General features: G+C 37.7%; 1 protein-coding gene across 2 annotated transcripts in view; it reads right to left on the reverse strand.

Moving 5' to 3' along the window:
* The window catches only part of LOC110030790 (branched-chain-amino-acid aminotransferase-like protein 1), a 106,518-nt gene that overhangs the window by 45,779 nt on the left and 34,207 nt on the right, over positions 1–26,532 (reverse strand). For both annotated transcript variants that reach the window (XM_020733707.1, XM_020733708.1), the window contains exons 6-13: positions 24,591–24,649; positions 9,263–9,365; positions 8,339–8,524; positions 8,167–8,267; positions 8,027–8,081; positions 7,798–7,884; positions 7,628–7,679; positions 7,289–7,374 (exon numbers count right to left, since the gene is read on the reverse strand). In XM_020733707.1, the coding sequence (XP_020589366.1) occupies positions 7,289–7,374; positions 7,628–7,679; positions 7,798–7,884; positions 8,027–8,081; positions 8,167–8,267; positions 8,339–8,524; positions 9,263–9,365; positions 24,591–24,649 (729 nt within the window). The remainder of the gene's footprint in view (positions 1–7,288; positions 7,375–7,627; positions 7,680–7,797; positions 7,885–8,026; positions 8,082–8,166; positions 8,268–8,338; positions 8,525–9,262; positions 9,366–24,590; positions 24,650–26,532) is intronic.

A 26,532-nucleotide genomic window follows, 5' to 3' on the forward strand; every position in this document is an offset into this window, starting at 1 on the left:
GAGCGGAGCGGAAGAATCTGTCCAAATTGGGAAGTTACGTGGGTTGGGGGGCGGGGGCAAAGCCCCGCGGTATGGTACAGGGGTAATGTTGTAATCACATATTGTGCCTAGGTTTACTCCTGGGGTTATAAATAAGCCTGTTAGTAACCCCAGGAGGTATCCCTGAATCTGTAAACTCTTTTCTGATTATTGAAAGGAACTCGCCGCTCTGCTCCCGAGGACGTAGGCATCTTTGTCGAATCTCGTTAAATCTCTGTGTTCTTCTGGATTTGTGTCGTTACTGTTTTCTTTGCCCTTATTTTCTCAACACTTACCGACCAAAATCTCTGCTCCTTCATGAATATATATATATATATAAGAAAAAAAATCATTTGAAAGGGAGGGTACACGCGACAGAAGAGCAGAGCAGGGGAGAGATACAAAATCCCGAGTTCGTTTTGAGTTCTCTGCACTCCCATTAGGGCTTTTGCTGTCCCTTCTCAGAACAATCTCGAAGGTGGAGGAGAGAGAATGGCGAGTTACAGGGCGGAGGACGACTATGACTACTTGTTTAAGCTTGTGCTGATCGGTGATTCCGGTGTCGGCAAGTCTAATCTTCTCTCTCGGTTCACGAGGAATGAGTTCAACCTGGAATCCAAATCCACCATCGGTGTGGAGTTCGCCACCAAGAGCATGAATGTCGACGACAAGATTATTAAGGCTCAAATTTGGGACACCGCCGATTAGGAAAGGTCTCTCTCTCGCTCTCTCTATCGTTCTATTTAGTGGCTCCTTGAGTAGATAAGCTAACCTTTCTAAGATCATATCTATTCATTTTGTTTTTTGAGTTGGCTGGAGTGGTGTTTGAGAGAAAATTTATGATCCAACTATCTACTCATTCCTTGTTTGAATTAAAGTTATGATTTGAGTTGGGCCTGTACTCGGGTGCACCAGGTGTAGATCTGATCTGAAAGTAGTAAATTATATCTGTTAATGCATGCACATTCTTATATGTAATGCATGCGCATTCTTATATGTAATGCATGCTGCTATATATTTATATCTATATATACATATTTATGTTATTTTAATGTTTGAGGTTATCTTATATTAGACAAAAAAGTATTCATAAGATATTTAGAATCATTTGAAAATCGATTGGGGTATTAGGTTGCGTCCAAATCTGGTCAAAAATTGTATTCATAAGATATTTAGAATCATTTGAAAATCGATTGGGGTATTAGGTTGCGTCCAAATCTGGTCAAAAGTGATGAGCCAGGCTTGGCATAAATGAAAATAGTATAATCTGCTTGAGTTTGGATCAAATGGATTTGAGCCAATCTTGAGTTGCGGTCGAATGGGTTCATGATTGAGTTGTTCACAGCCCATCTTCAGATTGGCACTATGGATTTCACCTTTGAAATTTAGATCTGATTTTGTTTCTGCTTGTTGTAATTTTTGTTTACAAGTTTGGTCTTTGAGTAAAGTTAGTTTTAGTTGGTGCCATTGGAGAGATACCTTGTTGTTGATTATTTCTTTCAATTAGTTGGAAAATGTGGAATGGATTCTTGTCTTAACTTGTAATGGTAACTGAATTCAAAAATAACATACTATGAACATAATATTATGTGAAATTGGGCTTGAAATGCCTCAACCGCAATTAAAATTGCTCACATATTGCCGCAAAATGGACCACCCTAACTGATAACATTCTATAGCCCCTATAAGGTGTGAGAGAATACAAAAAGACATTAGAAAAGTTGTAGGATGGGTAACATGAGTGGGAGGATGGATGGTGGCTGAAATTTGGTGTTGAACGGTGGTTGGACAACGAACCAAAAGCAAAAAAACGACCATTTTCTGTTGTAAAGAGCGGGTACATCAATTTTGACGGCTGTCCGGTTGGTAACAGCAGTGAAACGACAAAACAGTGAGGTCTGGATGACGTGTAAAATATGTCGTGTTGTTATGTGTTTTTCCAACTATCGTTTTTACGATTTTATGAAGTTTTTGTGGTATTATATGCAGTATACAGAGAAGAACTGTGCACCTAGGGAAAAATTGAGTTAAATCATAATGAGCACCCTGACGCTTGCGTGGAGCGCCCTACACCATCATTGAGTGCCACAGCGCCATTCTAGGGGCTCCTCAACACTATCAACAAATAAATTCAGCCAAAATTTCGAGAGCATGGAAAATCAACGCCTGATGCTAGTGCCCCGTCTCCCCAACACCATACCTCAACAGCACCACGACACTCGAACCAGCAGAATGAAGCTTCAGAGTAACAAAAAGCGGCTTTGGAGCTCATCGCCGCAACACCCAACCACAACATCCCGACATAATCCACTCAGCTCCTCGACGCCCCTTATCGACATTGGGCGATTTTGCAGTTCAAGTGACGGTTTGGTTGAAGAGGGAGGCCAAACAAGCGATCTGAAGATGGGAGGAGAGTTTGGAGAACACGGGGAACAATAGAGGGTGCTTGAGGAGTGTGTGTATGAGTGTAATGGATGTTGCTTTGAGAATATTGAGAGGAAGTCCAAGGGCAAAGCATAATGTAGAAGGAGATTAGCTCGGAGCATAAGGAAATTTGATTCGGGTTTATTCTTCTCTTTGGTTTTTGTAAACTGTGATTTTCTATCAAAGAAATTTCTTGTGTGCTCTGTATCGATGCCTAGAAACTAAGTTTTTTTACTTGAATTTATGTTGTGAAATGATTGTTTGATCCATGTAATTTTCTTAGAGCAAATTGTAGCATGTTGATGTGGCTTTCTTAAAGCAGTTATCAATAGCCCCTTCGTACTAATGATTCACTACGTTCCGTCGCAGTCTGATCCCAACATTTCTCCAAGTTTCATCACTGTCTGAATACCAGGAGTAAGGAAGTTCATCGATCTCTATCATTTGTAGTTGCAAGTATTCATGTAATAACATACATATAACATCACTTGTGACATTTTTTAAAATATAATTCCTGTGTAACAAACATTTATCATTGGCGTTTCAAATATCATAGCAAATGAATACTTACAAACAATGATTTCATAAGCATATTCATCAGATTCATAGCATAGTAAAATCACATGTATTATAAGGGGCAGTCAATCGAAATTAATACAATCAATGCACTTATTCATCCACAATATGCATTAATGCAATAGTTTCAAACATAAAATAACATGAAAATCTAAAGAGATTTATTCTTCTTAAATTCACACATGATTATTTCACCTGAATCTATAGTGCAGCCCTACGACAAATTCCCCAAGCTCATCTTCAGCCCGCCGCCTAGTGTAAACAACCCGAAATTCATCAACATCTTAGGATTTCATGAAAACTTAGCTTACTTTGTGATTTAACCCAAAATATAATTCATTTACAAATTGTTACCACAAAAGGAATTCTTGACATAAATAGCCCTTCTCTGATCATGTCGATTATTCTTCTTTCTATTCCTTTAATCATCCCATTACTTGACTGATTTAGCGCTAAAAGAATTTTTTTCTTCCGACACAAGTTCATCTCTGTTACAACTATCGGAAACGAAAAAGTGCAACAATTTGTGGCATGCGCCAAAATAGAAACGTGAAGGAAAAGAATGTCACAAATATCGCTAAAATGAGTTTCGTACCTTTAGATTTCTTCCCGGAACTCGGCCGCTAGCTGCGACATTCAGCAGATCACTCAGTTTGCACGGTCACAGTACCCAGATCGCGTGAGCTATTCAATCCGCAAAAAAGAGAACAGGGAGAGGGGAGAATGAGGGAGCACAACATTTTAACATTGTCCTATTTACTTCTTAGTCGTTCGATCTCATCAGACATTTGCATGCGTGAGGAAGTACGAGAGAGTCGGATGTGAACAATTAAGGTGCGGGAGATTAGGATTTTAATTAAGGTTAATCAAAATAATTAACTTAACATCTTATTATTTTTATATCTCTTATTTCATTCATAATTCAAATATAGTTATATATATCAAATTGATCGATTTAATGCATAAAATTTTATAAAATTACTTCGATTGAATTTCGGGGAATGCAAAATTTGGGATACATTTTTAAAATTATCTAACTTTACCTGTTTCTCAAATTTTGAGTGTTATAGACCCTGCAATCGTGAGATCCACAATCTACGGTTTTGCGAGAGAGCTCCTGTGTCATTCTCCTTGGGTGGGGAAGGCTTTGCTTTCTTTTCCAAAAGTACCTAAATCTCATTGTTGGTTGTTCATTTTACCAAAACAACTAAGAATATTTTCAAAGCTACGGTTCACCATGCACTTCTAGTCATCCATCTATGGGTGTGTTGTTGAACTGAATTATAGCTTAGGACTTAGTATATTCCATAATCTTCCAAAAAAAAGCCCAGATATTTCTCGTCTCAATCTAAAGTGATGAAATGTTGGACATACCTTAGTAGTGGCAACCTAGGAAGTGAGTTGTAGGTCAAACAAACCTAAAATTAACTTAGTTGGGCTCCACCTTTTCTCTACACTGGATTGATCTCTCCTTAGGCGTAATTGTCTTAGGCGCTCCATTGGGTATACTTTTGTCGACCGATCTGATAACTAAACCTTATTTGAAGGGTAATGTGGATCTGATATTATTGTGTTGTCTCTTTACCTAAAGTGCTAGCATCTATACATCCTATAATGTCCAATAAGATTGTAATTGTACCACGTTGTAAATGGATGATCTCAACCCCCATATTATCAAGCTAAGATGCTCCCTTCTGGCTCCATTAGTTCAAATTTAAGAAAAAAATTGTTTGAACTTTGTTGTGTGCTCTACTGAGAGATCTTTATGCTGTAAATGAATTCTTGAGAATACGACCAGTCTGTAATGAAATGGTAGATACTTGAATTGTATCTCCATTTTCACCGAGGACCGGTAGTACTTTTATTTTTTTCCCTCACGTTGGCTGCCTTTGAAAGGAGACAACTCATAAAGGTCACCTATAGCCACAAAAGTGACTCACCAACTCGAGAGAAGGAAGTGAATCCCTTCCACCATGAAGTCTTCGGTGATGAAGAACTAATACCTCGATAATTAGGCGCTTTAAATTTTCTCACAATAGAGATGCAATCTTAACTCAATGAAGGTTATCTTTATCTTTCTATTTGGCAGAACTTCCTTGCACTCAAAGACTTGTTCTATTATCAGGATTCACATGATGAGCTCATTCGGATCCAGACAATTGTCAAAATCCAATAAATCCACCTTTTAATATAAAATCCTAGCTTCTTATCTGATATTCAATACCAAATTATCGAGTATTAGTTCTTCATCAATGAAGACTTCATGGTGGAAGGAATTCATTTTCTTCTCTCGATCTGGCGAGTCACTTTTGTGGCTATAGGTGACCCCTATGAGTTGCCTCATTTCAAAGGCAGCTAGCTTTTATTGCAATTGGAGAATTTTACACTGCACATCCTCCATAATATTTTCTTGGACAACTCTTTGTAGATTTCTTCTAAGGGACATTATGTAATTATCTCTTGATTAAGATTTCGACAAGTGTAGAGTTATAGATCAAAAAAATTATGGTTTCAGCGGTAGATGTTAGAGTAAATTTTTAGTGGAGATAGGATGATTGAAAATTTGTGATAAAAATCACGGTAATAATGGTTGAGGTACGATGGAGGAATTTTTTTATTTTTGGAGCAAGAAAGACATCCCTAAAATTTTAAGGTTTGTCAAGCTCTGATATCAAATGATACTGTTCTAATGCTCCAAGATGTGAGTATAAATAACACTAGGGAAGTTCTAAAATTGGTAACTATGAAAAGACTAATCTCTTATGTTAATAAGTCTTGATTAGTGTAGTGCATATCATTATTAAACGTTAAATATATGACAGCCCGAACTCTCACTCATCAAAGTATTGTCCACTTTAGCCTAATGGCCTCATGGTTTTGTCCAGTTGGCACAACTTCTCAGGAAGTCTACATCCTAAGAGTTTTCTATGGCGAGCACGCTTAACTTTGGAGTTTCTAATAAAATTTCACCGCTATACCAAAAGGCATCTCGATGTTTAAGAGTTTGGTCATCTACTAAAGGGATTTCACAATCTCTCACTTAAGTAACTGATGCCCTAATCATTACTCTACACCCATAATCATCCACCATGTAGATGGACACTACAAGTGGCCCCTATACATTCAAGAGGTGACTCCCACCCTGTAGCACATTGTCCCATCCAGGGTTCAAGAGTTGGCTCCCATGGCGTAGCACTTTGTATAGCACTTAGTTCCCATTTTCTAGCTGGTGTAATACTTTGATAACATTTGTGACAACCTGAACTCTCACCCATCAAAATATTCTCCGCTTTGGTCTAATGGTCTCACGGGTTTGCCCCGTTTGTGTAACTTTGCAAGAGATCACCCATCCTAAGAGTGTTCCATGACGAGCACATTTATCTTTGGAGTTCCTAATAAAATTCCACCGTTACACCAAAATGACGTCTCGATGTTTAAGAGTTTGACTTTATCTACTTAAGGGGTTTCACAAAACATATGTATTAAATTTCTTTTAATGAGATTGTCTCACTTAATGTTATGTTGTATAATTTTTCAAAAAAATTCTTTGCAATGATTATACATAATGCACTAGAATAGAATATGCTTATGATCTTAACCCTTATGTTTCATAATTGAGATACTCTAATGTTTATTTTCCTTGACTATTTGAACCCTATACTATGAGTTTTTTTTTTTTTGCCATATAGCACACCAGATATTTGAAATCTATACTATGCCATATAGCACACCAGATATTTTGAAATCTATACTAGAGTTTTTTTTTAGCCATAAAGCTCACAAGATATTACTTCAAATAATATTTCAAATACAGAAAATACAAGGTTGAATCAACTATTTTATATTTTGATGCTTAAGTTTGATTGTAAAGTAGGAAGCGTGGTCATTTAATGTATATGATAAAAATTTAATGTTAAATATATGAAATATGATATTTATTAGAAGTCCTATAGTTAAATGAAACTATCCCTGTTCTAATAGTTGAGTTCCATAATAAATGTTGGTGGCCGATTCAATTAGTTGAAACTTAGGTTTAACCAGGAGTCATCATGAAGCATGACTAATAATGATGAGGATGAGTTTTTATCAAAACTTCAGGCTTCTTTTGCAAAATTTGCACTAAAACCTAAAACAAAAAACAAAAAAAAGCGAAAGAAAGTTTTGATCAAATGAATTTTCTTAAATTGTTTGAATTGTTGAAACCTTGATCGACAATCAGGAACCTGAAGCAAAGTATACATTCTGGTTAAAGGAGTTAAAAGTGACTTACATTTGGTGAGTTGCGACGTGTGGTGGCAGTCACCAGATTTATGCCTCTGGAATTATCATAAACAGGCGGTTTCCATTCAGCAAGCACTGCAGTATCCAATCAAAATCAAGCTGAACATAAATTGCAGCCAAACCATATAAACATTTATCATCACTGGATTATGAGACAATAAGGACAAAGAAACTCTGTAAAGCTGTCAATCCATCAATCAGAAAGTAGCATCCATAGTATAGTTATCAAACAAGCTTGCTCAAGTTTTTTTTTAATGAACAAAATTTAAGGCGATATAATTTTAAAAAACATTCAAAAGGCAAGGTATAGAAAATTGATTAAGGATACCTATTAAAGTGCATCCATAGAGATTGAATGCTGGACTCATTCCAGAAGTAACCTGAATGATATAAGTATTGAAAAAGTTAAAAACATTTTAAAACGAGCACATTTAATTCAAATATTACATACTAAAAAGAAGATCCAGGAATGTTAATAAGAGAGCATTTCATGATGACCTTTTTACCACGAGTTAAAGTGAGCCTGATGTGAGCATTGTCAAGCATGCCATTCGAGTTGAGAGTTGTGAAGATAGCTTCCTTAATCTGAGATATAATTAGAACAGAACGTATATCAAGAATAAATGAAAGATACACTTCATCCGATGCCTTGAAGCTAATCAAATTCAGATTTTTAAGACATAATAAGAAATTAGAATCATAATCAAAGAACAAAATAGATTCCGACCGCTTCATGGCTTGGAAAATTGAGGAAAGCTAAAGCTTTGGCTGAGTCAAACAATCTGAATAAAAAAGAAGTTTCCATAGCAATCAAACGCTAGTAAGATTACAGATTATTCAACAATAAAAAAATTTCAATCTAAATACCTGTCTAAATGCTCATTTAACTTAAAGATCTTCCCGTCATAAATGCGTAGTCCCTCCCAAACTGCATCACCTCCTTGTACAACTGAATCAAATACTGAAACCTTCAAAAGTAAATGTTCAGACAAAATACGTAAGCCGGACTATCTATGACATTAAGTAAAAGTAGAAATACCTTTGCATCTTCTCGAGGAACAAGCTCATCACCTACCCAGACAAGTATTTTCTCATTGGCAGGGACTGGAAGAGTTGGAGCAGGTGAAGGAGGTTGCAGAGAAGAAGTTAGCCTCACATGGCGTCTAAGCAGTTTGTAGAATGGCAAACTTTGTTCCAACAAGTCATATAGAGCTAGAGGAAATGGCTGAAACAAATAGGTAGAGTGAAAAAAAACTAAACAGAAACATAGAAGTTTTGAAAATAAATCATGTGAGACGAGATTATTGTAGTAAAGGAAAGTGAAATGTTAGCCTGCATGTATAGTTACATTATAAACAGAAAGTTAAGTCTCCTTAAGCTACACTAAGCTACAAAGCATATCAACGATTAAGTTTTGATCTCCAAAGTATGGTTGATGTCCTGCAACAAGAATGGTGAGCACAGGAGAAAAATATACTTCCAAAAAAGTTAATAATCTCACAGGAATACAACTCAGAAAATATGATATTATTGTCTACAGCATTATACGGAAAAATATAAGGAGGATCACAAACATTTTAAAACTTACAAAGCATGAAAGAAACATAGGAAAATTACAAAACCTGAAAGAAATACATGAAAGAAGACGATATGATCTGAGACCATGATCCAATCCTATAAACTAAGAGAGTATGGCAGGTAGATAGCATACATATCAACCATGTATTTACAAATAAATATATAAATATATATTAATAAAAATTTCAAATTATCATCCCTGCGCATCCAGAGTTCCGGAAGAAAAGTCTTCATTAATAAGTTATAACAGAGAGGGGTGTAACAAATGAGATTAAAATGGTTGATGATAGTACACGGAATGAAAGAAACATACTCTAAACTTCCGCATCACCAATAGTAAGATTACTCCACAACTAAAGCATGACCTACAAATGAGAATTCATACCACTGGATATGCTCGTGATGCTTGGAAGCCCATTGATTTGTGTACGCTACTGTACCACCATGGGGCCCAAATTCCATCGAATGGTTTTGGACCAGCTTCCCACCTGTGTGATAAGCAAATTTATGCATGGGCCAAAAACAAAACATTTTGTACAGGAATCATATGAAAATAAAGTGAGGAGAAACACAACACAACCACTACTAATTTTATAGAAACCAGAAATTGAAAATACAACAAAATGAAATCAAATAATAATGGAAAATACTAGGGAGTACACTCATAGGGTGTAAGTGATGTTAGTTAGGGCTTGGACCTTCAGGGTGGTGGCAAGGAAGTGGCTAGTAAGCTGGAAAGGGAGGAAAGCAAGACAGTTGTTGTACTTAGGCAACAGCAGCAGGTTGGACGCAGAAAAAAGCAAGTTTTTTTATGGATGGCAGCAGCAAGCAAACAATGATAGGAGATGTGGGAGTGATGTCTAAAATGATGGGGGAAAGGAATAGAAAGGATAAACATCATCTAAAGACAAAAAATATGATAGGAGCACCACTTGAACCTTAAGATACAGCTAGTAAAGGAAGAAGGAGATATCAGCGGTTGCCTAAAACAAATCACTAAAAAAATAAACCCTAAAAATCGACAAAAAACAAATATATATTCCTAGATAATTAGAAGTGGATCTCCTCTTAAAAAGACGTAGCACTACTAAGGCTAGAGGGTTGGCAGCTCTCAATAACTTTGGAGTGAACATGTCTAGGTAAATAAAATGACCTGCATCAATTTGTTGGGGTAGGGGGAGCTTCGACCTCATCCGTCGAAGCTTCTGTCTCCTCATAGTATTGAGTCATGTCAACCACGTGGAGGTAGCAACAATATTATAATCTCCTGATGAGTCAATTCTATAAGTGTTTTCATTCAGCTTGTTGAGGTGCTAACAGGTCCATCAACTTTGGATTTGAGTTTTCCAAAAGATCTCACAGAAAACCTCTCTTTCTTCAATTTATTCCACACAAGATCTCCCTACCGAAATGTCACTTTCTTCCTGATTTTATTAGTTTGCTCTTAATACTTGTGATTTTGCTTAGTGTCTCTCTCTACTCCTTCTGTGGCCTTTGAATCTCTGCACTCTGCCCTCAACATCCACACTAACCTCCGCAGCAAGAAGTGGTAATAACTTAAGTGTGCTCATACGCAATCTCAAAGAGAATACGTCCTATAGTCTGGATTATGAACCTATTGTAAGCAAATTCAGTTTGGGCTAGAATTAGATCCCTCTGATTGAACTTCTCTGTAAAACACCTCAAGAGAATCCCCAAACTCCTTTTCACCACCTCTATCACATCTGTTTGTGGGTGGGCTCTTGAGTTGAACTAAAGCTTATTACCAAACTTCTAAGATAAATTCTTCCAAAAGTGGCCTAGGAACTTGGCATTCGTATCAGAAATACTATCTCCCTGAAATATAGATCAGCTGCATGTGATGCATTCAGTGTCTTATGATAAAGTACAAAATGAGCCATCTTCAAAAACCCGTCAACCGCTCCCATCACTGAATCCTTATTTCAATGTCGTAGGAAGACCCACAACAAAGTTCATACTAACATCCAACCATGGAACCTCTGGTACTAGTAATGGTGTGTATAACCCTATAATCTGCCCTCTGGTTTTTGTCAGGTAATAATCTCTATACGACCTGACATACCTCTCTACATCCCTTGCAAGTCTAAGCCAAAAAAAAAAAAAAAACTCACAAATCCGAGTCATGTCCATGCTAAAATGACTTAATAATCCCTCACGACGACTCTCCTGTATGAAGGACTCTCTTAATGAATATCTGAGAACACACAAAATGTTCATATGGAAAAGGTAGACATCAAATAAGAGATACTTTTCTATAGGCTTCTCTTGATATTTATCCCAGATCTCCATGAAGTCCTCATCTGTCTCATACAGCTCCTTCACTGCCTTGAAATTCATAACTCTAGCCTGCATGGAGGTGATCAGTAAGTGGCGATGGCTCAAAGCATGTGCTACTCGATTCTGACTCCTGCCTTTTGTTTCAGCACAAACTGAAATGAAGCCACGAACTCAAACCAAAAAGCATATATGCTCTTTAGCATGCTTTCAGGAGCCTCAGAGCCTAAAGTAAACACATAAATAAAAAAATTAGTGACTCCAGTGACTAAGAGCTCTCCAAATAGTATAGAACTCCCTATCATGTGTCGAACACTTGCTCTTGGACTCACTCAGCTTCTCACTAAAGAAGGCTATGGGGTGCCCTCCCTGGCTCAACACTACTACAATCCTCACATTAGAAGCATCACATTCCAACTCGAATAACTCACTAAAATCTAGTAGTGCAAACACTGAGGCCTGAGTCACTTTCTTCTTTAGAATGTCAAAGTTGGATTGAGCGGCCTCTGCTCACTAAAACTTCTCTTCTATCAAGAACTATGTTAGGGGAGTTGTAATGGTGTTGAAGCTCCTAATGAATCTCCAATAAAAAGATAGCCCCAAAAAACTGCCTCGGCCTTGTAAACGGTTGTGGGGTCTAACTCAAAAGAGCCTCTATCTTCATAGGATCTATTTGAATGCCTGCACCAGATATAATATTTCGCAAAAAACATACATGTGTCATCATGAAGTGACACTACTTAGGGTGGGCATATAGCTTCTCCAATCAAATAACCTCAAAGACCATACTCAGATGTTGCAAGTGCATCTCTTCAGATATGTTGCAGACAAGGATGTCATCAAAGTACATAACAACAAACTTTCCAATGTAAGTCCTGAATACCGATTCATCGGTCTCATAAAAGTGTGTTGGCCTCACTTTTGGCGGAGGTGTAGTTTTTCTCCTCTTTAATAGCCTAGGGTCTAGCCGTAGGACTTCCCTGTCGACTACTCCTAAAAAGCTAGCAAAGGAGTCTTCCCCATTAGAAATTCTGAGCTTTTCTTCGCTCGACTTGACGTCCCACATGGTTTTTTTGACCGCTATTACTTAGTAGGTAAGGCTACTGTGGAGAAACTCAAGGAGCATCACTATAGGACTGTTGGCCTTAAGATTGACTGTATGCATTGATTTGACACCGTCGTGCTCTTCGCCGTCCTGTTTGATTGAGCTTGAGCCCGTGGACCTCTGCCCTAGCTTCGGCTCACTCGGTTCCACCTGGCCCGCTCCTTCATGTCGTTGGAGTCTCGTTCCCGAGCTCGCCTCGCGCACGCGGGACGATCCTGCGACCCATCCCTTATCGTATCTCATCCTCTGCGAGAATCTCATCCTCTGCCTCTCGCACACCCGTATGGGGGCGCCAGATCCTCTCGATCCTTCGAATCGTATATGATCTCCTAATCATTCATTCTCCTGTTCTTTGGTCTATATGAGGCTTTCGTTGGTGCGTTTCAGAGGGGCAAAAATTTTCTAAAGGAAGGGAAACTCTGCTAAATTTCTTTCTCACTTTCTTCTTTAGTTCCTATTGCTTGGGTTAGTTTCCTCTTGTTGTTGGAAAAGATTTTAGGCTGTGGAGCATTTTTCTAAGGTTTTATTTTGTTTCTGTATTAACGAGGTACTTCTCCTCCTCTGCGCCTCGCTTCCTTTCAATTTCTCCCTGCCGAGCCACTGAGAATAGCTCTGTTGGATGGTACAGCATGCTAGTCTAATATATTTGCATGTATTCTGAGATATTCACCATAAGAGCATGTGGAAGTAAAAATATAGGCCTGTTTTGAGATTTGAGCATGGATTCTTGCTAGGGTTAGTGAGAAATGAAACATATATGGGCTGCCTCTTTTCTTTTCTTTGCTTAAAAAAAATGTTTGGGACTATATTGATAGTTTAAAATGCATGTTTGCTCCTCTAGAAATACATGTTGAAAGAAGTTATTATATTTTCCATGCTTAGAATGAATGTGGTAACTCATTTTGATGTCAAGGAATGTTGGCTCTAGAAGATTCATGCTTATCTACTTCTTGTTGCATATCATCACGATAAAAAGCTGGAAATTCATTCTTGTTTTTGAGCCTTTATAAGGTTCAGTTTGGCCCCTACTTTGGCATGTCTTTAAAGCCTTTACAGGCCACGTTTTTTTTTTTCCGGCCCTTGTTGTGCTTGGTTTTTTAGCCTCTATTGAGGCTCGATTTTAGCTCCCTGTGGCTTTTCATGGCCTGAAATGCATGCTATGAGAAAATTTCTTTAATTTCGAAAGCCCTGTAGCTTGTTTTAACGACTTGGTTTAGCTTCTCGTGAGGTATCCTCTCTGTTTAAATATCTATGAGAAATTATTTCATGCTCAGAATAGGTATTTTGGAGGCCCAAATATGTTCTCTATGTTGTTTTTCTTGCTTAAGAAGTATATTGGCTCCATATCTTGATGTTTTAAAGGCATGTGGATTTTTCTTTAACCTTTGGATGGCTCGATGCTCGATTTTGCCTTGAAATGGCTCGATGTTAATCTCTATTGAGATGCGAGTCTTAATTTTTGTTGGAATTCTGTTTTAGCCTTGAACGACTTAGTTCTAGCTTCTTGTGGGGCTCGGTTTTGCCTGTTGAGGCCTCAATTTAGCTTTTTTGTAATTTAGCTTTGAGGCCTCAATTTAGCTCTTTTGTTGCGATCTGCCTATTTGAAATAGTGTGTTTCATGAAATATCGATTTTGAGGCTTTGTAACGACTCGGTTTTAGCTTCTCATGGGGCCCGATTTTGCTTGTTGAGGTTCTCGATTTTGCCCCTGGGTCGCCAGGTTCTTGCTCACTTATTGAACTCATTTTGACATTAAATTGGCATGTTATTGGCTGGCTCAGTTAAATATACGTGCAGGTTCATCCCCAAATAATTTAAAGCTGGTTTGGGGCTTGTTTTTTCTGGGCTTTGCCCCTCCCGAGAGCCTTAGCAGCTCCCCTTTTGGTGGCCTTGGCTGTGGGCTTTGACAGTGGATCCCTCTCTTAGTTGCCTTTGGTCGAGAACCTTATCAGCTGCTCCTTGCTACCCTTAGCTCCTTTACCCAAGAGCTTGGTCTGGAGTTGGCCCGTGCCTTTTCTTAGCCCTACCCGTGAGCTTGTCGGTGGGTCTTTTAGATTTGTTTAGTCCGCCTTGCGGGAATTGATTAGTCTGGATTTTGTAGATGAGTCAAGTTTGTCATCCAAAAATTTATAACCGCTTTATTTATTTCCTTATGTATATCGAGGGGGTACGGTAAAGTAGCTAGTGAAGGTCCCTTTGGTTGCCTTAGCCGTGAGTCTTACTTGTTGTTCCTTGGGTTGCCCCTTTCCTGTGCCTTGGATTGCCTTGGCCGTGAGCCTATTTTGGCCCTGTTTCTTGCCTTAGCCGTGAGTTCCTTATTCTGTTGGTGGACTTGGCCGAAAGCATTGGTGGCTGCTTCCTCATCTCTATTGACCCCAACCGTCGACCGTGAGCCCCGACCGTGAGCATTTATGTGGCTTTATTGGAAGGTTCTATGTTTATTTGGTATGAGAAGCTATTGATTAAGTTGGGAGTTGAAAAATCTTAATTTTGGTATAAGCTTGGAGGTGCTGATGGTAGTCTTCCCCGGGTCGCTTTCCTTTTGTTCAATTCATGGAACTTGGAGATTTTCAAGTCCTATTTGAGAGAACATTTGGTTGAATTAAATTGAGCCCATGGAAGATATTTTTGGAGGAATGACACCGATGTAGGGGAGGTCATTTGTGGGTGATCGTCGGGTCGGTTCGGGCCCGTTTCGACTCGTTCGAAAAAAGGACACCCTCCTTGGGTTGGGATTTGGAAAGGACACCCTCCTTGGGTTGATCCAATTCTAATAGAGCGAGAAAATGAAATCCTTCTGGATGACCTCAAGGACCTTGGGCCCTACCTTCTCAGGTCTTTTCGTTATGAGTTTTGAGGGTCGATTCATCCTCCGTCTGTTCGGTGTTTTAGGTGGATCGGTGTCTCCTCTCTCTCACCCCACTTTTGTTCTTTTTTTTCCTTGCTTCTTGATTCGATTTTTGATGCTTATGTCCGATACATAAGTGTCCACATATAGTCTTTTGCTATACGTAAAACCATCAAGCAATGCCGCAAGTAGGTCGGTTTTGTTTTGGGGCTTAGGGCGGTGATGACAAAGGCACACCGCTGATAGAGCAGAATGATGTTCCATCCTACGACTTCGAGACACCCCCCCCCCCCCCCCTCCCCCCACCAACATAAGACTAGCGGGAGTTGGCCCGTACCTTCTTAGGTTGTTGGCGGTCTTACGCCCGACAGCGTGATCGACTCGTGGACAACTACTTTTTAAAATTGATAAAAAATAAATTTGATAAAAACAAATACACATTTTTTCTAAAACAAAAAATATATTTTTCACTACGAACAAAATTGATATAACTCTTTTGTATGCCTGAAATCTATGTGCATGCTAAAAATATAAATTTTAAATACATTTTAAACATTGGTTGTCCACTTGTTGATTACCTGTTTGGGCTAAGGAGTACCCTCCTGAGTTAGGTTCGATAGGACACCCTTCTAGTTGAGTGACAAGCTTTATACATCTGGGTGACCGAGTAGTCTTCGACAACGCTCAAGTACTAACATATAGTTGAGCGTAGCTGAGACCCGAGTGCTTGCGGTCCCCTCTTTTCGGACTTCTTCATATGTTTTCTTGGAATTTTTGGACAAAGCACTCGTGGTCTCTTTCGGGATTTTCCCGTGTTTTTCAACGATTTTCATCGATTTGTCGATTCGTTGATTTCCTCGCATTTTTCTTGTCGTGAGTCTTTTGACGATTTTTCTCGAGATTTTTGGACGATGTTTATTTGTTTTCGTTTATATAAAGCATTTCAGTCTGCTTCCTCAAATTTTGTTGTTTGTGTCTGTTGCATCAATTACACCTAAGGAACAGCGAATCTCCCAGGTATACAGGTTTGCTTTGTGTTTACAGTATGTTATTTTCTTGTAATCAATTTCGTGTTTTACCGTCTACTTCTTCTTTACACCGCATGTTGTATTGTTCTCTTTACTGCATACTCTATTGCTTGTCCTGTGCTACATACTCTACTGTTATGCTATACACTGTACAACTTCAACATGTTCCCTATAAAATGTTTAAAGAACTACAACCATAGGGCCGCTGGATTTGACATCATACACTCTAGAAACCTTAAACTCGTCACGACAAGGAGTTTGGAGCTAGCACGATGGGCAGCATGACCATCTTCAATAGCAGAACATGTCTTCCTCAGCTAAATCATTCATTCCTTAGAATTAAACAACAATTCATAGGATTTCAAGGTTGTTTGCCTAGTGCAACATAAATTCTCAACTTTTCGTTAGACATTTGTACAGTTCTACTGTGCAATCTAAGCCCAAACTCGTTTTAGGATTCTGAGGTTGTCGTTCGTCACGACCTAAATCCTGATATCTTCCAGACTGTTTGTGTGATTGTTTCATACGAATGTAAGTCCTAATTAAATAAAATTAGCAGGATAAAATATTTGAATAATTTCTCCTCTAAACTGAAGTCAAACCATAGGGTAGACTGGGAAGCCACCGAGGTTCTCATTCGGATCTGTGATATCCTCTAGTTCTTCCTCCTTTGGATTCCACAATAAATGTTCAAAGTTGAATCATTCCCCTTTGCACACATCTTTGTCTGATTTCGTTGGAAAGTCTTATCCTTTTGAAGTCTTTGAAGATAATATTTTCTGATTTTTATCGAGAGTATTCTTAGGTAACTATGGTTGTCTAAGATGTAATTAACTATAGGAAGTTTTTCCGAACCCAGCTTAAAATAAACCCTATTTAATTTTTCATATTAAATAGGGGAATTTGTCGGCAAATAAAATGGTCTCGCAGACCAAACGGACGTCATATATTTTTTAATTTATTTGATCGAGTCTCATCAAATCTTGTGTTTATCCCTCGGGATAAATACATGATTTGAGGTAGAGCGCTCTTTCATTTAAACTGTGAAGATTATAGGGTCAATTTGATTTCATATTTTTCTAAACTTAAATTTATATGTAAATTAAAGCGACCTTCCGAAGCGGGCGACGGGATTTCAATTCTGGTGACCGACAGCTTCATACGGGCAACTCCCCCAACTTTTTAGTGCCGACAAAGTGCTAGGTACATTGGACAATCAAAATGGCACAACTGTCCACTCGTACAACCCATCTCTGATCTTGAAGGCAGCCTTCCAATCATCCTCTAACCTCATCCTGATTTGGTGATATCCACTGTGCATGACAAGTTTAGAAAAGATGATAGCTCCATGCAACAGATCTAGTAAATCTAGGCGATGTATAGAAAACCTTTACTTGATAATGATCTTAATGATAGCTCTACTATCAATACATATATATATTAATAGATAGGGGTGGGTTGGGGACCTCACACCCCAGCCCATTCTTTTAAATATATATATATATATATATATATATATATATATATATATTAATAGAGAGAGTGTGTGTGTTTATATGCGTGCAAAGCGCTAGGTACATTGGACAATAAGCCTTCCAATCATCCTCTAACCTCATCTTGATTTGATAGCTCTACTATCAATACACATCCTCCACAAACCTTCTTATGCACCATCAAAGAAGGAACAACACGTGGATTTCCTTACCAACCCTCTAGCGATAGTCTTGTACCTGTTGTCTCAACTCATCATATTCAACTGGTCTCAATCTATAAGCAGACCTGTTAGGTATCACCGATCCGAGGATAAGGTCTATAGCATGTTGAATGTCTTTAACTGGTGGTAGTCCCTCAGGTAGCTATCAATCATCACATCCCAAAAGGCAACTAGGAATGGCTCTACCATCTCCGGTACCTCAATCTCCTCCATAATCACCACTAGAATGACTGAGGTCATTGTCATTAGGGCCTTCCGAACTGACTATAGAAAGGTGGAATGTGGGACCATCATCTCCTCTTCCACGCGAGTGTCAGCTCCTTTAGACTACCTGATGAGCAAATGAATAACGTGTTTCTGCTTCGTCCATAAGTTGTTTGTCTTGAATCAATCATGCTAAGTCATGCGATCTAACTGTCACGGTCTCCCCAATAGAATGGACAGACACCCATGGGCACAACACACACCATACCTGATCATAGAGCTGGTCCCCAATAGAAAACTCTACCAAACATCTCTGATCCACGCGTAACTCAGTCCCCTTCAACCAAGTTAAAGAATAGGGTTGAGAATGTTAATGAGTAGCTAAGTATAACTTCTTAACCTTAAGATTAGAGACCATATTTTAACAACTCCGTCCATCAATAATAAGGCTGCATACATTCCCTTTCACAATACATCTGGTGCGAAAGAAGCTATGTCTCAACTAAGAGTGATCCCTCCATGGTTCAATCTGCAACCCTCCTCAAAACTAACATCTCACCCTCATCTCCATGAAGTTGATACTCCTGACCCTGCTCTTCTTCTATCTCATCCTCACACACTTCTTGCACTTACCCTGCTTGGTGAAGGAAACAACTCTACTAGTATGAAAGTCAAAATCGATCGTGTCCATATACATGACAACTGAAGCACTTCTTGCGTGGAATTGTGTTGGATGTGCTACTGTTTTCAAGTTTCTTTCCACTCAGATCAACATCGTCATCCCTCTGACTAGTCTTCACACCTACCTCAGGTGTGCTCCTGCTAATACCTCCAGGTGTAAGTGGTTGCCTAAATAGAGGAAGTGTCTGCTTTGCCTCTCATGTCTCTCCACCTTCAATGTCAAGATCTTAGAAACACCCAGCGACCAATAAGGTCGTTGCTGGACAACAATGTTGATGGTTGACTTTAGGCCTCCCAAATATCTGGCCTTAGTGTGTTCCTCTGGCTTTCTTTGCTCACATTTCAGCATGAGCTACTCAAACTCTATTACGAACTCCTCTACTGAGAACTCTCCCTATTGTAAGTGGTGGAGCTTCAAGAACATGTCATGGAGATAGTGTAGGGGTAAGTAGTTCCTCTGTGTCTCCTTCTTCATCTTCTCTTATGCGACGTTCTTGCTTTTATATTCTCTCTGACTCACCCTCTTCAGATTTTTCCTATCATAGAGATGTACTCTTTTTCAGTTTTATGGCAGTAGCAATCACCTCCTATCAACTAGCACATACTTATACTTAAAAAAATGCTCGCAACAATCTGCAACCACTCAATAAAGTCATCTGATTCATTCTCTCCTTGAAATCTGGTAAGTTTACCTTTACTCCCATATCTCCATGTCCTCCAAAAGATGTTATATCCCTTGTCATCTCTAATCTTGGAGCCCAAAGCATCGTGGATTGTCCTCATCTCCACAGAAATCATCGCTAGGGATTCAAATTATTCCCCCTCTCATCTCTATAAGCATCACTATCACAATCAATGATTATAACACAATTAGTCCCATCCTTAAGCATCGCTATCACAATTCATTCTCTCCTCGAAATCTGGATTGGGCCCCCTCTTACAAATAAGCGGCACTCCCAAGATTAAAGAGTTGGCAGACCCTCAATAACCCTTAACCGAACCGGTCCAGGTAAATAAGTCACCCCACATCACTTTTGTAGCATAAAATTAACAGAATTTTTTTGCAATACTATCCTTGTTAGCCTTATGTAAATCAACTAACGTAGCAATTACATAAAAAAGATTTGTTCCACTACCAATAGAATAAAAACAGATAGGCTTTAAAATATAAACAGTTTCGAGATAACTGGAAATGGGCCCACTCTTACAAATAGGCGGCACTCCCAAGATTAAAGAGTCGGTCGACCCTCAATAACCCTTGACCGAACCGGTCTAGGTAAATAAGACACCCCACATCACTTTTGTAACACAAAATTAACATAACTTCTTTGCAATACTTTCTTTGTTAGCCTTATGTAAATCAACTAACGTAGCAATTACATAAAAAAAACCGTTCCACTACCAGTAGAATAAAAACAGATAGGGCTTTAAAATATAAACAGTTCATGTAACTTTCAAATGCATATTGTAATAGACAGTTCATATTAGGAAGTTTGCATTCCTTCATTCATTGAACTGAATTTTTCCTGTTTATTTGAAAAGAAACAACTTACAAGATTTCTTATTAGCTTATTTCTGCATCAATCTCACAATAACAAGTTGCTTTAAGCTATCAACTCAGTGATGTATACAGTCCTAAGTTTCCTGTTCATGCAAAAACAATAACAATAGCGATAGGGTCGCTCATTAGTATATATCAAGTATGTTCTAAGGACGGTTTGCGACTCTAATGGCTAGCCCACAAAAGTGCCACCACCCCCACAGGTCCAATAGCAGGATTTTCCCGCCTATTGGCTGCTGCCAGACCTTGTGGGCCCCATTTTTTTATTAATTGAAACAAAATTAGGGTTATTTTGCTTAGGAACACTTTAAATATGTTGCTACTTTTTTGTTGGGGTACTTTTCTTTGATTTATGAATTATTTCTCTGAATTCAACCCTAAAGGAGTGATGTACCAATTCCCTAATGCAAGTTGTGTGCTTGTAGCTTGTTCGGGACTATGTGGTGGATCTCCCTTGTTATTTGTGCTTGCTGAAGTCGCTATTTGGTTGTTTTTCTGCTCTCTCCCCCCTTGATAGGAGCCACCATTATCATTTTGTCCTCCAAATCACACAAACTTCACATATTCTCTTCCTCTTACCTTTCTACAGCATTCACAGCTAGATTCAATCACCAAACATCATCTAGAATGATATCATTTGATATCAGAGTGAAATCATTATTTAAATTCATAATCCTAACCCAAAAGCTTCAAAATCTATAATTCCTATCTCCACCAAAAAACTATCTTTGCACCTATTACCAAAACCTAAACATCGGCCGATCCTAGATTCACAACCCTACTGATGCAACGGAAGCGAGAACGCTTCCCGCACAAGGGAGTTCCCGCGTAAACAACATCTGCTTTGCCTGGACCGCACTAGTGCAGGATTTTTCCTTTTTTAGGAGTTGCCCGGTTCTTATGGGTCACAACCTAGTTATCCTCTTATTATATACTTATTTTCGTATGAGTCTAGGGTTAGTTTTTTTATTGTGTTTTTGTCAAGATAGCTAAGGTTGTATCCAAGGGCAAGTGGTGCTCTGGTTGTATTTTATTTTGAGATTGTGATTCTCCTCCAAGAGTCTAGTGGTGCTCCCGCGATATCTAGCTCCTAAGGTGGTGTTTATCCTTTCCCAACTCCCCATTACAGCCGCCCCGATAGCAACCCTTATGTTGTTCTTCCTGCAGTTCCTCACTGCTCAGCCATCCTCATCGCTGCTGCAGCCTAGGGTCAGCCCTCCTTTTGCTGCCCCAAAGTCTACGCTTTCCCCTCCGCTGCCGCCGACACTCCCGCTTGCTGCCACCACTCCGAACAGCCATTTATGGATGTTTTGCTGCAGTTTCAACCCTCACGAACGACTTCCCTACCACCTAGCCACTGTCCCAGGCCTATTGTAGTGCCTCCACATATCCGTCGTCCAACCAACTAAAACCCCCTACTTGTAGCCTAGCTTCTATTCTAGCCACCCAAAACCGCTTCTGATTGAGGTTTCTCCGCTGCCCAATCCAACTATACACTTGTTGTCATCCCAAACAGCGAATATTCATTGTTTCCCTGTTGTAGCGCCCACTTGTCCACCTCCCCACCATGTTGTCACCTTTTTGGATCCTCAATAGCCACCACCACCACCCTCGGAACACCCTAGTCACAAATTGTGTGTCGTGTTTATTGTTATTTCCTATTTCCATGTGTTGATTGTAACTATCTATTTATTAATTTTTTCAGTTAAAATATATGTTTGTCCATTGTTGTTTGGATTAATTCCCGTATCACCCACCCTAAAGTGAGAGTAAGTCACCTTATCGCCAAAGAGAAACCCTCAATGAGGTATTCAGAAGTTTAACATCGAGGATATGTAGCGGAAAATTCAAAAATTGGGGTCAATGCAATTCTAGCCCAATTTGCATGACATCACGTCTATAGTCCATAGTCCATTTTCATCATTGCATTCGATCGGATTAAGTTGTGGAGCAGAAAATGAAGTCAATATTGTTCCCTATATGGAAAGAGATAGGCACCTCAAGTAAGATTTGATAAATTTTTATCAACCACACATCATTCTATTTTGAATAAAGCTAATGACTGGTCATTATTTTTCAGTACAACATCAAATGAGATTTCCTTTTTTAAAATTATGTTTATGATATCGTTAATAGGACATATTTAGCTCTAATTAGTCGTTTACAACATCTTTTGGCCACATCTCTTATGAAAAATTTGGCGCCCTTCTTATGTTTGGAGGTTCATGCGAATTCCTCTGATACTTTCCTAAATCAACATAAGTAAACATAGAATCTACTTAATTTAGTTAGACTTCAAAATAGCCTCTCTGGATACTCCATTTTAAGTAAAAACAAATTACCAAAGTGAAGAAGCTAATCTTCTCCCTAATCCCACTATATTTAGATAATTGATATATAGCTTAAACTATTGACAATTACTTGATTGGATGTTTCCGTCGCAATTCAACAAATCAATTTATGCAAAATCATCATCATTTACATTTGGTTGTTGTTCATCAAATCATTTGATATTCTATTAAGGCGTTGAGCCACGCCTTAATCTTCACTTGGTTTTGTTCTTCATATTATGGGATATAGTGATGCAGGTTGATACTCGATGCTCAATCATAAGTGTATATTTTTTTATGATTCTTTCATCTCACCTAAACTAAGGAGTTCGAATATTGTGCAATATTTGCAACATGTTTGAAGATTTTTCGCAGCCCAATCCCCCTCCTTTTGGTAGACTTCTAATTAAACTTGGTTTTTTGCAGATCAATCCCCCTCCTCTACGAACAAATAATACCAATGATATCCAAATGGATACAGGTCCGGTTTATCCTGAGCAAACAAAACATATTGAAGTTAATTATTACTCAATTCGAGAAGTTCTCTACACTCTTTTTTTTTCCTAATATCTTTACAAACATTCAAATACTGAACACATTTCCAAAGGATATGAGACTAAACATTAGTTTCTTGTGAGCAAATTGATGCTTTTTGATAAACCATCATTAATTTGAGATAAGGCATCAACAAGATGTGCATTTATAGACATATCACCACATCAATTATTAGTTGTATATTATGACTAGAAATTTGCATAACTAATTAGTATAGTTGAGATAGCTTTAGATTATAATTATTTACTTTTTAATTAGAACAGATTTGATTGAATAAATCACTCAATTAGTGGCTTATATGCCATATTCTTCCCTATATAATGAGCAAAAACCTTTAGAGGAGGACAAGCAATCTTATATATCAAGCTTTGTCTATTAGGTGAAAATTTTAAAATAACATTTTTTATAATTTTTATTTTTTAAATTGACACCAAAAAAAATTTGAGAATTAACCAAGTCGCCATATCAGCGGCGACGTGGCAAAGTCGTCTAGTCATCGGCGATGCGTCAAGCTCTCCACTGACATGGTGACTTGTAAAAAGAAATTTTTTTTTAATCATACATAAGAGAAATGAATTTTCCAGGACTCGATCAGTTTAACTTAACCAAGGTGATGGAGAAGCTCATATGGCTTTTGGAATCTGTTTTCGTGAGTTTTTGCTTGCATTCTTTGTACTTTGCAAAGTAAGTTTTGTCAAAACACTTCGCAAAATCCCTTTATTACTTATTACGTAATTTTTCTCAAAACACATTATTTAATTCTATTTGCAACCAAACAACTTAATAAAGTAAAAAATTCTAAAGAAAATAAAAAAAAAAAACAAAAACTGCATGATACAAAAAATGACTAAAACTGGAGAATAATAGAAAATGGCATAACAAGTAATAAAATGGAGGCCTAGATTCGTATTTGACACCTAATTAGGAAGAGCTTCAGACATCATCAAGAGAATCAAATAATCACTTTGCAAACTAAAAAGAATGCAAGCAAAAACTCGTCGGAAGTAGATCCCAAAAGCCATTAGAGCTTTTCCATCACCTTAGTTAAGTGAAACTGACCTAGTCCTGCAAAATTCATCTCTCTTATGTATGATTAATATATATATATATATATATATCCCATCCTCGCATGTCCATATATATATATATATATTTCAAATTGCCAATGACTAGGCGACTTTGCCACATCAACAGCAAAGTCGTCGTTGACATGGCGACTTAGTTGATTTTTAAATTTGTTTTTGTGTTGATTTAAAAAATAAAATTTTAAAAATTTCACTTATCTATTATATGCATGTGTATCTTCTGTAACTTTAATAATAAAATTTTATCAATCAACATAATTAGAAAATGTTAGTAAATACTCTAAAGCCAAAAAGTGCACTTCACATACTTCAACATCGAAGATTGGAAAGGAATACCCAAGTCATGGCATAGATGACGGAGAGTTTCCTGTAGAAGAATTGAAGAATAACTTCAATGCTGAAATCTATTTCACAAGGATTAAATAGCCGAAAAAAATGTTATTACAGATATCAGTAAATTAATGCACAATGATGCCTGGCCAGAATATTACTCATGCTGAATAAGAATGCAATTTCAGGATTTCATCAGCCATGTAAACAGCCTAAAATGGTAACTAGGCATACCAATATGCTTCATAATCTCGTTCACATTGTTTAAAAGAAATTTCTTAAAGCGTTTTTGTTTAATAATGTTCATAATAATTATTCGTTATTTAAATTGTGATCATATTGTCTTCACTTAATACAACTAATTTAGGTATCTAGATCTTCCATTTCTTGCTTCAGCTATATCTCATTATTCTGCATCTATAATATTTAACCTACAAAACAAACCAATAAAAGAAAGAACTTTAAGTTCACTTACCACCTCTTTATAAATATTCTAGCTTCTATAAAGTTAGTGTATATAATATTAGTTTCACTAATTTCTTTTATTGAATGAAAATTTCTTACTCTGATTGATAACCCTTAATATCACTTGGCTCACCATCAAATCTCATTTCCAAGGTATGATCTATAGGGGTACCCCCTGTGAAACTTTAATAAGATATCCTTGATGAAACTATCCATTTTTCTCCAAAATCAAATCTAGCTCAACCTCAAAATTCCAATTTAGTCTCTTTTAACAATCTACCTTGAAATTCCAAATACTCTATTTTAACAAGCTGCAAATAAGGCTAAACCATGGAAGACTAACTTATCACTTTTAAGCTGCATCACCATATCCACAGATTATTCTTTTTTAATTACTTTCTCCAAACTCATGAATATAGATCTAGAATTCTTGGGTAAAGTTGTGTGTGGGCTCCGAAAATTTCGATGCCTCGGACTCTATTGTCGATATGTCAAGAGAGTTTTGAGGGTAAAATTTTCATAAAGAAGATTGGATTGTAGCTAGCACACTATCCAGAGATATCACCCTCATTTTGTGAGGACTTTATGATATGGGGTTCCAGATTTCCCATAAGTGAAAGCCACCTAAGGACAATTGTACCTCATAAAAATATGAGAGTATTTTTTTAAGTCTAGTAATTAAGCACAAAATAATTAATATATAGTAGCAGCAGACATGCATTTTAAGTTGTAAAATTTATCACTTAGAACTTAAAGCGGGTGGCGGGGTAAATAATGATGAACTTAATCACGATCCCATGGTTCTATCATCTCAAGTTGTCATGGTTACTAATCTAGTTCGTCAAAGGAGTTAGTCAACCAAACATGGTTGAAGTATTCTTGTTAGCAATCATAAGTTGTGTCGTTTAAGAGACCCTTATAAATATGGGGTGAATGTTTATCTACAGGTAAAATTTAAGTCCAATATAACTAACAGAAGATTTTATGTCAATCAGATGTACATTTATGGTTCACAACTTAAGCTGTAAAAAATCATTTAGCAACATAAAGGTTGCGGCCGTAACAGTAATATAATGGTGTCATTTGGCGACAATCACACGGTTAGAGAGCTTTGACCTTAACCATTATTTTATGGATCCTTTGAGCTAAACAATGCGAACAGAAGACTTGGGGGTCATGTCTTTAGTGGTGTAAAATTACTTTAAGCATGAATATAATGGTACACTCGATGGGACATTAGCTCTTTTGTGAGTTGAAGTCAATAAAAAATTTATCACTCTCGACAAACTATTGTAGATGATGGATGCAATTCACTTTAAGACTTGAGTGATTTAATTTTAACCTGAAATTTTAATTTGTTACTTCAAAATTTTGAGTTGAAAAATCTTAATTTAAAAGGTGAGCCCTCTGGTTGAGATTTTCAATCAATGCGGCCATCATCAAAGGATTTGAACA

Source organism: Phalaenopsis equestris, unplaced genomic scaffold (genome assembly GCF_001263595.1).
Source record: "Phalaenopsis equestris unplaced genomic scaffold, ASM126359v1 Scaffold000761, whole genome shotgun sequence".
NCBI lineage: Eukaryota > Viridiplantae > Streptophyta > Magnoliopsida > Asparagales > Orchidaceae > Phalaenopsis > Phalaenopsis equestris.